The sequence below is a fragment of the Callorhinchus milii genome, unplaced genomic scaffold, assembly GCF_018977255.1.
Source record: "Callorhinchus milii isolate IMCB2004 unplaced genomic scaffold, IMCB_Cmil_1.0 Scaffold2, whole genome shotgun sequence".
Lineage (NCBI taxonomy): Eukaryota > Metazoa > Chordata > Chondrichthyes > Chimaeriformes > Callorhinchidae > Callorhinchus > Callorhinchus milii.
The window spans coordinates 94,557,369-94,572,377 of NW_024704743.1; the positions used below are offsets into that span (position 1 = coordinate 94,557,369).

Consider the following 15,009-nt stretch of genomic DNA (forward strand, 5'->3'; position numbering starts at 1 on the left):
GGGAGTGAGCGAGGCGAGGGGACTGTGGGATGGAGTTCCAAGGGGCGGGGGCAAAAAGACTGAAGGCCCGACTGCCAATAATGGGGTGGGCCGGGCAGGGGACTTGGAGCAGGCCAGAGCTTGCTGAGCGGAGGGAGCGGACAAGTTGACATGGTGTTAGCAGGTCACACAGGTAGGAAGAAGCAAGGCCGTGGAATGTCTAAAAGGCGAGGACGAGGATCTTGAACTCTGACTGATGGCAACTCAAATATTGGACTTAATTTTCCAGTACTGCATTGGATTATCAGACAGAATTAAGAGCTGAAGTTTGGGTGTTGGACTTGAACTCACAATCGTGTGAATACAATTGTAACAATGTACAGCAATCCATCACAATGCTTAAGGGTAACCAAACCAAACTAAGATTTCTATATATCTATGCCACCTATGTATGTGACTATTTCTTCGTCTGGAATAAAGTGCGCAATTTCTCCCTGGACTCCCAGAGAATCCAGAAATAACAGCAATAGCCAAGGTTTAAGGACCCCAGAGTGTGTGTTGGTGTACCACTTAGAGTTTAACCAGCTAGAACCATATAGCTTGTCATTGAGAGCACTGTCTGGCAAGCTCCTCTGCTTGTCCAGCTGGGACCACCTGACCTATTACGTCTTTGACTCAGAGGGTTAACAGGAAATGAGTGGAAAGAATCCCTGATCCTTGGAACTGGTCTGCCCTTCTAAGTTATGCCCGAAGAGCCAGGCTGTCTGGTCTGTTCATCGGCGGTGCCTTGGAGTACTGTGGAACCATCTGGCTCCAAACCTGGATTACTGGTTGCGTTACCAAGCAAGGCCATGTTTACATTGTCATAAATCAACTCACAACCTAGTTGTCCCCGTTTCTCATACGTTGAAACGATATACAGCTATTTCCTAGATTGATTCTGAAACATGCTAATCTGCTCAGCAGCAAAATGTTGTAGGCAGCAATATGATAAGATCAATGTTTTCACTTGTGAGTTTGTGCATCACCTACTTATGGTATAAGTACGGTATCCTATCTCAAACGTATCCGCTGCGTATATCACAGGGATGTTAATTTGTATAATCATAATGTTGCCCAGCCAGGGACTCTCCAGGAATACTTTTTTCACGTACACTTAACAATACTGCAATTTCTTAGACAAGAAACATGAAAGTACAACTAAACTTGCAAAATAAAAATGAAAGCTTTGCATGGTATAAACAGAATGCCAGATATGAACATGTGAAATTTTGCTTCATTCGTATGGCAGATTGATGCAAGTGATTCAGTGTGAGGTCAGCCTCAATTTTGCGCAGAAAATTTGTTTTGGCGTGTTGCATCCTCTATCAATCATACATCCAAAACAAAAAAGGCACAATTCTAAAGGCCATCATCACACATTGTTTTCTTTCAGATTCTTCTAAATGTGACTGTTTGTGAACAAATAATTAAAACAAAGAAGCACAATTATGAAGGCCTATCAAAGTCCTTTTGTGTACTTCACGCCCTCCCCACCCCATCGTCTTGCCCTCCCCACCATCGGCAGGCTTTCTACCCCTTCGCTGGAACTCCTAGGAGTTCCTTCACCTCTCCCCTTCCCTCATCTCCTTCAACGTCCATCTCAAGACATTCCACTTCAACAGCACTTTCGGACATTTTCTCCTCACCTACCCCACTTGAGCTCCACGCTTCCTGAATCCAATGCCAGCTCAGGTACAAAACCTCGATTTAGGGTTTGTATCAGCGCCTTAGGACAATATCCCACTGTGAAAGGTGCTATATAACTGCAATTTGTTGGGAATATTATTGGAAGCAAATAATGCACAGGAGTGAACATTCTTGGAATATTTTGAGAAATAATTTAAAGACTATTAATAGAATTATATAATATTATAGCACAGGAGGACATTTATTATGCCAGCTATCTGAAAGAGCTATGCATGGAGTCCTTTTTCCCAAACCATACATTTTTTAAAAAATAGAGTATTTGCCCAATTCCCTTATATTGTGTTGCAGAATAATTACATTAATTTCTCATACCCAAAGCTGTATTCAGCCATGCACAATAAACTGAGTCCATACCTATTTGCATGTGTAAGAGTAAGAATACGTAAGCAAACCAACAAAATTACATTTGTACAGTGCCTTTCACGTCAGGAGGATGACAGAGAGAAAGGACAATTTAATTTTATTGCCCAGTCACATCAATCAGTTTGGTGGGTATTAGAGAACAGATATGATATACATAGTCATTACTGATAACATATAAAATGGTGAAATGCTGCATGATTATGTTTGCAACTAGAGTATTCAAACTTTTGAATAGCAATAGTCCCTCATTTAATAAAAAAAACCTGAACAAATTGCTATGGTTAAGAATGTAAAATATTTTGGATGACCTGTATGCTCAAAATTTATTGTTAGTTAAAAGTTATTGAAATAAAACTTAATTATATAGATACTTAATTTTTGAGTTTGAAAAAAGTTCAAGATTTTCTGCAAGTCTTTCTCTTGTGTAGGGGAAACGTTGGTTATGAGATATAGATTTGCATAGACCTTTACAGCATGGACACAGGCCATTCAGTCCAACCAGTCCATTCTGGTGTTTATACTCCATGGGAGTCTCTACTCATTCCTTACTCCCTCTCATACCCTTCTAATCCCTTTTTCCTCATGTGTATATCAAGCATCCTCTTCAACCTCTGCTCTGGGAAGCAAATTTCACATTCAATAGACAATGGAGGTTTGGGAAAATTTTAGAACACAGTTGGACCACTGTTTATCTTTGAGAGTAAAATAATTGTTTGCTCAATTTTCTAATAAACTAATCTCTGTTTCATTGATTTTTTTTGGCTGGAGGGACACACCCTGCAGCATTTCACACTATCCTGCATGACGAGCGCTAAATAAATGCGTTGTTGTTGCTTACCTAATTCATGACCGTACAACAACAACAAGATTACACTTGTATAGCGCCTTTCACGTCGGGAGGACGTCCCAAGGCGCTGGACAGTCTACAGCATTTCAGAGCTGAGCTGGGATCAAGAGGGGAGAAGGGAGGGAAGGGGGATGACCGATGGCATGGTCAAAGAGGAGGGTTTTGAGGCGGGATTTGAAGGAGGCTGAGGAGGGGGCGAGGCAGAGTGATTGCAGGATGGAATTCCAGAGGCTGGGGGCAGAGTGGCTGAAGGCTCTCCTGCTAATGGTGGGGCGGGTGAGTCGGGGATGTGGAGCAGGTCAGAGCCGGCTGAGCGGAGGGGATTAGGAGGTCACAGAGGTAGAGTGGGGCTAGGCCCTGGAGGGCTTTGTAGGTGAGGACCAGGATCTTGAACTGGATCCTCTGAAGGATAGGAAGCCAGTGGAGTCGGGCGAAAATGGAGGAGGTGGGGTCACGGAGTTTGGTGCGGGAGAGGACACGGCTGCAGAGTTCTGGATTATCTGCAGCCTGTGGAGGGAGGAGTTGGGAAGGCCGACAAGTAGGGCATTTGCATTGTCGAGCCTGGAGGTGATGAAGGCATGAACAAGAGTTTCAGCGGCCTGAGGGGTGAGGTAATGACAGAGTTGAGCAATGTTACAGAGGTGAGGGAAGGCAGAGCGGGTCATGGCTTGGATGTGAGGCAAACAAGGCTTGGAGACCCCAGAGTGTGTGCTGGGGTACTACAAGAATTCAACTCGCTAAAACCACATAGTTTACTATTTTATATAATAATAATCCTTGCATTTGATATAGCGCTTTTCACATCTTCTCAACGTCTTAAAGTGCTTCACAGAATAGACTGTAAAGTGAATTGACCGTATATTTGTGGGCGATACGTGGCAGCCAATTGCGCACAGCAGTGTCCCACAAACAGTCGTGGCTTGAAAATGACCAATTTATTATTGTTCGGTTTTGGAGAGATTATTATTAGGCGTGTGGAGTAAGGAAACTTGCCCAAGGTTTCGCCCTGCCTGGAATTGAACCCAGGTGTCTCGCTTGCAAGGCGAGTGGTCTAACCACTGAGCTACAGGACTCCATTTTAGTGCGTTTCATTGAATAATTCACAGTCATTCCTGCAGTAATTAATGCAGTGTATGTCACATGTATGTTGTCCACTTCTCCCAGGTTGCGGTGAACAGGGCCTACTCAGAGCTCTATAATTTCAGCACATTGAAGTGGCAGGATGAAAGGATGACTAATTATTTTCTACCTAATCTGGGGTAATGAGACCAATATTAGCACTCTTACTGCACACATAGGTGAGATCCATACAGACCAGAAACCTTTCTTTGACATTTTCTTCAGGACATGACCAAGTATGTAAAAAATTCTTCTACAATCTATAAGCAATGTTATAACATGAAAAGCGAACAGCAAAGAACAAACAGAATTATCGAGGAAACAAATGCCAAAATTGTGAAGTTGCAGTAAAACACATTTTGCTGGAACAGGGCCAGTCAATACCATACACTGGTATGTTGGTGTACAGTGTGTTTCTTACAACAACAACAACTTGAGCTTATATAGCGCCCTTCAGGACGAATGCATCTCAGAGCACTTAAATGGACGGCAATTATATAACGATTTCTCACGTATGGGGTGTGAATACAAAAAAGATGTAACTTGATTTAACATGACATACTTGATTTAACTGATACTTTTTGGTCAGTTCTGAGATGTAGTTAGCTACTTGTATTCTTTATGTATTTATCTATACTGTTAAAAAGAGGTCCAATATTTTGGTCATCTTTCTGTTTTCTGACACAGAAACAAAATTGTGTTTTGTTTTGCGGCAAGCGTTACGGAAAGCATTTTTACAACGTTTTATTCGTGAACATCAAATATTAGGTAAAAAGCAAAAAAGTGGAGATTCCCATAAGCTACTGTGAAAATAAAATTTGGTTATTCATATGTCCTGACCTTCAGGCCCTACATAACTAAATTAGCAATGTTCTAAATTATGTGACACTACTTATATATTCCAAGATTAATTTTCAGATATATATTGTAAATTAAGATTGATATGTGAGAGTAACTTAAAGATAATTATAGTCTCAAGATTCAGCTAATAAGCTTTTTGCTGTCATAGTTTGTAATGTCAGCTGAACTTTGAGAATAGCTTTCTTGCCTTGTAATTCAGTTACAGGTTGTCAGGCAGTTATCTACAGTTATCTAAGGTTTTGAAGAACATTCCTCACTAAAATAACTTAAAGGCCTCAAATAAATCACATGGACCATCAGACATTTGAAAATTCCTCTAGCTTTGTTACTATTACTTATGACATGATGTGAACTCCACGATTAAATATATGCTTGTAATGCATAGGTATGTATTATTCTGTAAATAACTGGATTGATACTTTTTATTGAAAAGCAGAGATCATATATTGTACAATTAGTATTACGTCAACAAGATCAAAATGTGTTTTATTTCGTCATCCTGAAATTAAATATGCCTAACTTACTCAAAATATTCCCTCCCTCACTTTGTTCAAAGTCCATCTCAAGATCAACCTCTTTGACCATGCCTTTGGTCATTTTTCCACTCCCACCGCCACCCCTCAGCTCCCACCACCAGCTCTGGTGTTAAGCCAATGTTAAGAGCTTTGAGCGTCCTCCTGATGTGAAAGGTGCTTTATAAATATACATTTGTATTGTACTGCTTCAGTTTGAAAAATAGAGGTGCAGTTACGATGGCTTGGTCCTTGAAGAAAGCTGCATAGGTGGTTTGTTTTCCAAAACTGGATGATTTCCTCTCACTACAAAATATTGTATGAACATCCGTGGGACTATCTAATAAGATCACAAAACAATAAAATACATTTGAATAATTAAATGCAATAAAGATCTTACTGTACATTATGCTTGTCACAAGGGTAACTCATGCGAAAGTCTACCTTATGATTAACACTAACAACAAAAAACAAAAATAGAAGTCGTTTGGAACACTCAGCAGGTCAGGCAGCATCTATGGAGAAAGGAAAGTGAGTCACCATTTCGGGTCCACGACTCTTTGTCAGAACTGGGTCATGTTGGGAGGGAGAGGCTTTTAAGGGCTAACAGAGAGGGGGGAGGCAGGGCAAGGAAGACAAAGGAGAAAACAGGGTACAGGACAGTGGATGATGAGTTAAATTCCTCTTTTAAATGCATGTGTACAGGCTGTAAGTAAGTACAGGATTAGGCTTGCTATGAATCCCTCCATGGTTACATGATGCACTAAGGCTCTCTTTCTTGACTCACATATGAAGAATGGCCACTTGGGTGAAGGCCCAGAAACAACAACAACAAAATGACATTTGTATAGCACCTTTCACGTTGGGAGGACATCCCAAGGCGCTGGACAATCAGTATTTCGGACCCAAACTGTGGGTCAGGATCGGGGAGGGCGGAGGTCAGGTGGGCGAAGGAGAGTGATTAAATGCACGGTCGAGGAGGAGGGTCTTGAGACCGGTCTTGAAGGCAGCAAGGGAGGGGATGTGGTGGAGGAACTGCAAGACGGAATTCCAGAGGGTGGGTCAGAGTGGCTGAATGCCAGCTCGGCAATGGTGGAGTGGGCGAGGCGGGGCGTGAAGCAGGCCGGAGCCTGCTGAACGGAGAGAGCGGGCAGGTTGGTAAGGAGTTGGTAGGAAAGTTACTGACAGCTGAAGGACTAAACCCCAGAATGAATCACTGTCTGCAAGAACGATTTCTGTGGTGAGATATTCTAACTATGGGAAAAGTGGGTAAGTGGTTGAAGCAAAATAAAACTACATACACTTATCAATACGTATATTGGAGTGTCAGCCACCCTTATGTCTCCCTTGCAAGACACTGAGATGATACTGAGATGACACAGTGAATATGTCTTAAATAGGTTACAGTAGTACCTCAAATCCTAAACAGATTTATCTGTAAGCCATTTCAGATTTCCCTCTCCCCCAAGGTAAACAGAAAACACCTGCAATATCTAGGTATTCCCTCTCACAGTGCATGCACGTAGGCAATCAATGTTGTTGTAAAATTTAACCCTTATTGCAATAATGTTTATCGTAAACAAATGGGTAGTTTTTCTGAGGGAAGGGGGAATCTCATTCTCGGTACAAAGAGAGGAATCATTCCCAGTGTGAGTGAAGTGAAGGAGGCAAGAATCTCATTCTCAGTATGTGAGCGAAGGAGTGAAGAGGAGTATCTCAATCTCGATGGGATTGAGGAAGGTGGGTGGTGGGGTGGTGGGGAGGAACTCATTCTTGTTGTGATTGAGAGGTGGGAGTAAGGGGGGTGGGTGTGGGGAGGGAGGGAGGGGAGAATCTCATTCTAAGTGTGAGAGTGAAGCTCATTCTGAGTGTGAGAGTGAAGCTTATCCTCAGTGTGAGAGTGAAGCTCATCCTCAGTGTGAGAGTGAAGCTCATCCTCAGTGTGAGAGTGAAGCTCATTCTGAGTGTGAGAGTGAAGCTCATTCTGAGTGTGAGTGAAGCTCATTCTGAGTGTGAGAGTGAAGCTCATTCTGAGTGTGAGAGTGAAGCTCATTCTGAGTATGAGAGTGAAGCTCATTCTGAGTGTGAGTGAAGCTCATTCTGAGTGTGAGAGTGAAGCTCATTCTGAGTGTGAGAGTGAAGCTCATTCTGAGTGTGAGAGTGAAGCTCATTCTGAGTGTGAGTGAAGCTCATTCTGAGTGTGAGAGTGAAGCTCATTCTGAGTGTGAGAGGAAGCTCTTTCTCAGTGTGAGAGCGAAGCTCATTCTGAGTGTGAGTGAAGCTCATTCTGAGTGTGAGAGTGAAGCTCATTCTGAGTGTGAGAGTGAAGCTCTTTCTGAGTGTGAGAGTGAAGCTCATTCTGAGTGTGAGAGTGAAGCTCATTCTGAGTGTGAGTGAAGCTCTTTCTCAGTGTGAGAGTGAAGCTCATCCTCAGTGTGAGAGTGAAGCTCTTTCTCAGTGTGAGAGCGAAGCTCATTCTGAGTGTGAGAGTGAAGCTCTTTCTCAGTGTGAGAGTGAAGCTCATCCTCAGTGTGTTTGCTGTCTCCCTCCCTCCCTCCCTCCCTCCCTCTCTGGAGTAAGCAGAGCGAGCGGCCTCCTGACAAAGCCGTTTCTCATGGCGGGGTAGGGGTCGGGGATAGGAGGAAGAGCCGAGGAAGCAGTGAAGCCGAGGGGAGAGCGGTGCTCTTCACCTGTCCCAGCTGTTGCATGTGCGCCGCCGCCGCCGCTATCGCTTTGCGGTGCGGGTGCCGGTGCGGTGCGGGTGCTGTGCGGGGAGGGAGACATGCGCGCTGTGCCCTATTCCTAAATGGGACAGCTGTACGTGACATCATTGATTGGCGGTCGCCAGAGAAACTTTTGTGCCGCCGTCCAATCGGGCGACTGGAAAACAGAAAGGGAAGGGAAGAGCCCGTGGAGCGGGGAGACCCGGCCAGAGAGGCTCCGTGTGTGGCTGCTCCCTCCCTCCCTCCCTCCCTCCCCCAGCCCAGCCCAGCCCGGCTCAGCCCCGGCCGGGAGAGCACAGCACAGCACAGAGGAGGTGGGAGAGAGAGTGAGTGAGTGTGAGAGAGTGAGTGTGTGAGAGAGAGAGGGCGAGGGGGTGGGGGGAGATAGTGAGGGCGGCGTGTAATCCGCTCGGCTCCAGTTTGCACGGGGGGCAATCCACACAGTCCTATCCCGCAGGCAAGGAGGCAGGCAGGGCAGGGCAAGGCAGGGCAGGCAGCACGGTGCACGGCACACACTGCACACTGCACCCCACACTCTGGGCGGCGGCTGTGGCGGTGCCTGTGCCTGTGGCGGTGCCAAAGCCAAAGCAATCCCGACAGACAGCGAACCCGACAACCGGACGATTCGTTTTTTTTTTTCGGGGGGGGTGGGGTGGGTGCAAAAATAATATATAGCCCGTTACGTGGAAAAAAAATTATTATTGATGATAATAATAATAATAATAATAATCCGCCTTTCCAGCAGCCTCAGCCTCCCTCCGGCCGCTCTCCAGTGAGGACAGTTTGTGTGTCTGAATTGCTCGCGTTTTTTTTTAATGTTTTTTTTGGAAGGGGGGGAGGAGGAGGAGGGGGGGGTTTGTGTCTGTGCATAAATATACAGAAGCATAGATAGGGCTTTTTTTTTGATAAAAAAAAATTCGCTCTCGGGATCGGCCAGTCAACAAAACCGCCTTTATTTTTTTTTGCAACCACCCCCCACCCCCCCCCCTCACCCACCACCACCCGCCCACCGGGTGGGATCCACTGCTCCATAGAGAGGTTGCCCAGGTGTAAAGTCCACACGGTGTGGAGCCCACTCGAGTCCCCAGGCTGCCGGGGGCCGGTCATGGAGAACAAAGCGGCCGCTCGGGACCCCGGCGACCGGGACCTGTACCGCCAGTTCCAGGAGTGGTGCCTGAAAACCTACGGGGACTCGGGCAAGACCAAGACCGTGACTCGCAAGAAATACGACCGCATCGTGCAGTTCCTGAGCGGCACCGAGCCCAGCTCTGCGGATAACGCCAAATTCAAATTCTGGGTGAAGTCGAAGGGCTTCCAGCTGGGATCGCAGGGGGAGCCCAAGCCCGGAGCCGGCAAACAGGTCCTCTACGTGCCCGTCAAAACCCCGGTGAGTGCTCGGCTGCCTGGAAAGTTGATGGCTGTTCGGTTCTCCAGGTCTCTTGTTGCAGGGGGGAGAGAGAGGGAGAGAGAGAGAGAGAGAGGGAAAAGGGTGCCACAGCTGCCCTGCCCTGCCTGCCTGCCTGCCTGCCCTGCCCTGCCCGGCCGGCTGGTGATCGTGCCTTTTTTTTTAAAAAAAATGCCGTGCACCAGGCGGTAGCGGTCACCATGTTGCCTGTGGCCCGACACGTCCTGTCTGCTCTGCTCTGCTCTGCTCTTGTCAGCTCACCCCGATCTTTTTTTTATTAGTATTATTTCGTTGGGGAGGAGGTGGGAGGGGGGGTGTGGAGGGGGAGGTGTGTGGAGGGGGAGGTGTGTGGAGGGGGGTGGGGGGTGTGGGGGGGGGGGGGGGGGAACGTAACGTTTGGAGAGGGCTTTAAATGTCCCGTTTCGCAGATCAGACACTCAGAAGAGCTTCTGCGGAATATTATGCTTTGAACTGTTTGATATGGGACCGTTTAATCCGGAGGGGAGAGGGAGGGGGGAGAGAGAAAGAGGGAGAGAGAGAGAGAGAGGGAGTGAGAGAGGGGAGGGAGGGAGGGAGGGAGGGAGTGCTTGATGTATCTCGGATATCATTACATGGTGTCGGGACAGAAATGTTGGTTGGAAGCCAAATGCGGTGCTGATGTGTGTGTGTTCCCCCTCCTCCCTCCCTCCCTCCCCCTCTCTCTCTCTCTCTATCCCACCCCTACCTATTTTCCGAACACGTTCCCTTTTCCTGTGCAAATCCGGTTGTGTTCCTGTTAACAAAATGGAGCAAAATATGGTCCTCCAGTAGGGTTGAATTTTTTAAAAAAAGTGTCCGGTAGCTCTCTTTATAGGTGTGGATCCGATTCTAACAGTAATATTGTTTTCAGTAGATTTGGCTGAAACGTGCACTCTCTTTCCCCCTCCAAAAAAAAAACACGTACACGAATACAGCAGCTGTTGAAACCCATACCCATGGACTGGTAAATGATGATCGTTGTTGATAAACATTTTTAGTAACGTGCTAAATGTAATTTATTCCCTTTCTAGCTTCCCCCCCCCCACCACCACCACCACCCCCCCCCCCCCCATATACACACACACACACACAACCCTCTCCCTCCAAACAGAAAGGGAGATGAGATGAGACGTCCGGTGTGGTTTAATCTGGTCCTGTTCTGTGGGTTCGTGACAACCTGGATTACTCTGGGGCTTTGGGGAGTTTTCTTTTGGACAGTCTCCCCCCCCACCCACCCACCCACCCCGTCTGCCCGAGGGATCTGCCCCTGTTAGTGAGTGCGCGGCTGCTGCCTGGTGATTAGGCATCATGATCACTGGTAAACCAGGAAGAGAGCTCGAGCAGCGACGCCTGTGTTTCTCGGGCTAATTAAATACAGCACCCGATCCTGCTGAAGGCACTGTGATTCCGAGTGGCACCCAAAGGGACGGGCAATTTGCAATAAAATGGGAGGCCTGTCCGACAGCATTCAGTATCCATTTCATATATATATATATAGATACACACACATCCCCCCCCCACCCCTGTTTTTTCCCCCACCCCCCAAAAAAATTTTTTTTATATAAAACTAACACAACCCACATTCATTAATTTCATCTCCATTAAAAGTGCTGACAGTCTTTAAGGCTTCAGCGGGGTTTTGCTGCTCGCTGAGCAACACCATGGGGAGTTGGGTGGGTTGCCAATTAATCGATATCGTTGCGTTCAGGTCCTCCTGCGGTCTGGGGGGGGGGGGGGATGCACTTTGGTCACCAGGCAACAGAGCCTCTCGCCCTGGCATTTCTTTCTTCGTTATTGGGACGAGGGTACCAGCAGCAGGCGAACACTGCCCGGCAATAATCATCATAATAATAACAATAATAATAATAATAACAGTCCTTGCGTTTGATATGGCGCTTTTCACGTCTTCTAGACGTGTCACTCCGAAAACGACTGACTCTGACTGCCCACCTGCCTGGGTTTTATTTATTTTAAAGCTAATTTAGGGGCTCTTATCTCTCCCCCACCCCCCCCATCGAATATATCAAGTTAATGCGGGACTTTCCATATGGATGGGAACAGCGGATGGCATTGCCTGGCTCTGGGATCATGATCTCTCTCTCTCTCTCTCCCACCCCCCCACCCCAACAAAAACCCAGCACTATCATTGCGGTCCACTCATTAAGATGGTGATCAGAAAACATCCGCAAAGATGTCGTGTTTTGGTGATTTATTTGGGGGGGGGGTTATGAAATTGGCTCGCAGGGAAAACCTGCAACACAGTAGCAGTTCCATGTGACAGAGTACATCTTTTTTGGCCCTTCCGACCTATCTTATCCAACTTCCCTGTTGGCGAGAAAAGGAATCACTTGGTTGGGTCGCAAATAACAGAAAGCCCGAAGGCCTTGACCTCAGCTGAAGTTTAAAAGGATGGCTGGTGTGAACGCATGTGATGTGCAGTTTTTTTTTCTTTTCACACGAAAAGCCTACAGAGAGGTCGTCCTTCTGGAGGGCGGATCAGTGTTTGAAACAAACCAGAGAAACTCCGGGGGGTGCTTTATTCGATGCAATTAATAACCAGAAGACGACTCCCGTTTATATTTTTACGATTGTAATGCAGTGACTGTAGATGTGCTGTGCACTTCCCTTTACTTGTGCGTGGGCTCATTTGGTGCCATCCAGCAGCAGGATTGCCAGCAGCAGCAGCAGCAGCAGCCACGGGACTTTTAATAATGTCCAACTGTTTTTGCATTCAGTGTTTATGTGACTTGCCGTTTTAGAAAGTTAAAATGCGAAACGTAAGCACTAATGCAAGATTCTGGGCGTCTTGAATGTTTTTGTTTAATTATGAAACCGACGATGAAGCCTGAAAATAGCAGGCATGCAGCATTTACCCCCACATGCATCCCCTCCCTCTCTCCCTCCCTCCCTCCCTTCCTTCCTTCCTACGCCAGCCCGGGCCCTGGGCACATCACATGCGCTCACACCAGCCCTCCTTTGGCTTCAGCTGAGGTCAGGGCTTCTGGGTGCTTTTGCTCGGGTGTTTCTGATCATCCTGTTGCTGCTGGTAAGCGCTGTGGGACGCTGCCCCGCGGGAGAGGCGCTGTAGCAATGCTGGTTGTTGTTGCAGCTCACAGCCTGAGCGCCTGCCCGAGCTGGCGGTGTGCCCGCCCCCCGGACTCGGGTTTCCGGGGACGAGCGGGGCGCGCTCCCGCCTCACTGCCCGCCCGCCCGGCCGCCCGGCATCTGCCTCTCTGCCTCTCTCTCTCACCGCAGCCCGTGTTCCCATGGAGACTGTCACCACTACCTGTCTGCGCTGCCGCACTCAACCTGCGCCGCTTCCCAGCGGACACAGTGCAAACCCGCCTCCACAGCTCAGGACAGCAGCTGCCAGGCAGCCAGGCAGGCAGCCAGCCAGGCACGGCAAGGCAAGGCAAGGCACGGCACTCTGACAAGGTGTGGTAGTGCTGTTGGACCCTGGCACTCGCTCTCTTCCCGTTGCTCAGTCCCAGCCAAGTGAAACCGTGGCGGCATTATTAGGTGATCGTTAACCTTCCTTCCTTTTCCCGTCAATTTCTACCGATATCGCAGCTCCCGCCGACAGCTGCTGTAACTGATCATCACTGTGCATCGGGAGCTAAAGACACGGCAGTGTTTGGGCTCCTGTGAATGCATTGCACGGCAGCACCGAGCGGGTATCCTAAATCAATCCGGGAAGGAGGTTTAGTTAGTGTTATGTGAACACGTACTCAATCGGGCTGTGCAGTTACGGTGCGGACAGGATTGTTGCAGCATTTTAAATAAATATATTCGATATATATCTCAATGGTAACACGATCACTTTCTGCAGATCACTTGTAAGTGAAATCGCTTACGGGACGGAAACCGCGCAGATAGTGTTTTCATTTTTATGTTTACATATATCGCCAGTGGTGCATTAAAATCATGCTAAGTTGGCGTGACACAAATGTGCAATACAATATCTTTAAGAGAGAAAGCCCGTGGCCCCAGGTGAGACCGGTGCGAGGTAACGAGCTTAAAGTCCCATCGGTTTGATCAGGATCGGGGTTCGCAGCCCTGTGGGATCACAGCGCACTCCTTCAATGTGTCCCCAGAGCGGTGTTTCAGTGTTGCTGCTCACTCAATAGTTGGGAATGACATCGTGTCCCGAGGAGGTGGATTTGAAAACATTGTTTTGCACTGTCGACGTTTCCCTCTCTCTTCGAAACCTCCAATAAAGTGTTTCACTCCCCGTCCGACATTGCTCACTGCAGTGCTGCACAGTTTGTACCGCAATTCCACCCGCAAGCGACCTCTGTCTGTTGCTGCTGTGGGTCATCCGTTCACTATTCAGTCCGGACAGCTAACTTAAATCACAATCATTCGCTGTTCTGAGAAGACTATCTATCTATATATATATATATATATGTGTGTGTGTATATAATAATCCCTCCAAAGACAAAAGCAATAATAAATTGGTCACTTTCAATCCACCACTGTTTGTGGGACATTGCTGTGCGCAATTGGCTGCCGCGTTTCGCCCACAAATATACAGTCAATTCACTTTACAGTCTATTCTGTGAAGCGCTTTGCGACGTTGAGAACATGTAAAAAGCGCTATATCAAATGCAAGGATTATTATTATATATTGAAGAGAGAGGGGGGAAATAGAGGGAGGTAATATATTTTTATGAAACTTAAGTTTTCACCAGTTCCTATTCCTGTCGATTCGCAGAGCTTTCTTCATTATAACTATAAGTTCAAACCACCGATCATATTCATTTCATAAATTGTAAATTTGGGTTGAATTTTGAGTTAAGTGGTTGTAATAACCAAATGCAAATACTTTGAGCTTCTGACCCTCTGTCTTTTCCCAATAGCCAAATACAATCTGTGGGGTGGGCAGTGAACAAGATTTTTACATTCATATAGTTTTTCACTTGGCGAGGACCCTTCAAAGTGCTTCATAGAGATGTCCAAGAGTCCCAGATTGGGGCGGGGAGGGAGAGAGCTGGAAAAAGTGTGTGTGGGGGGAATTAAAGAAAGGTCTTAAGACAGGCTTTAAAGGTGAGGAGAGAGTGGGGCAACGTGGGGGGACTCTGGGAATGTGTTAAGGGAGGGGGGGGTGCAGGCTGGAGGGACTCTGGGATGGTGCTGGGGAGAGAGGGGGCAGGGTGGAGGGACTCTGGGATGGTGTTGGGGAGAGAGGGGGCAGGCTGGAGGGACTCTGGGATGGTGTTGGGGGAGAGAGGGGGCAGGGTGGAGGGACTCTGGGATGGTGTTAGGGGGGTGAGAGGGGGCAGGGTGGAGGGACTCTGGGATGGTGTTGGGGAGAGAGGGGGCAGTGTGGAGGGACTCTGGGATGGTGTTGGGGAGAGAGAGGGCAGGGTGGAGGGACTCTGGGATGGTGTTGGGGAGAGAGGGGGCAGGGTGGAGGGACTCTGGGATACTGTT

The 15,009-nt window shown here is 47.4% G+C and overlaps 1 protein-coding gene across 2 annotated transcripts in view; it reads left to right on the top strand.

Moving 5' to 3' along the window:
• Window positions 1-9,187: 9,187 nt before the first annotated feature.
• Window positions 9,188-15,009, top strand: part of LOC103175159 (nucleolar protein 4) — a 153,737-nt gene continuing 147,915 nt past the window's right edge. For both annotated transcript variants that reach the window (XM_007887970.2, XM_007887971.2), the window contains exon 1: window positions 9,188-9,540. In XM_007887970.2, the coding sequence (XP_007886161.1) occupies window positions 9,259-9,540 (282 nt within the window). In that variant the 5' untranslated portion in view covers window positions 9,188-9,258. The remainder of the gene's footprint in view (window positions 9,541-15,009) is intronic.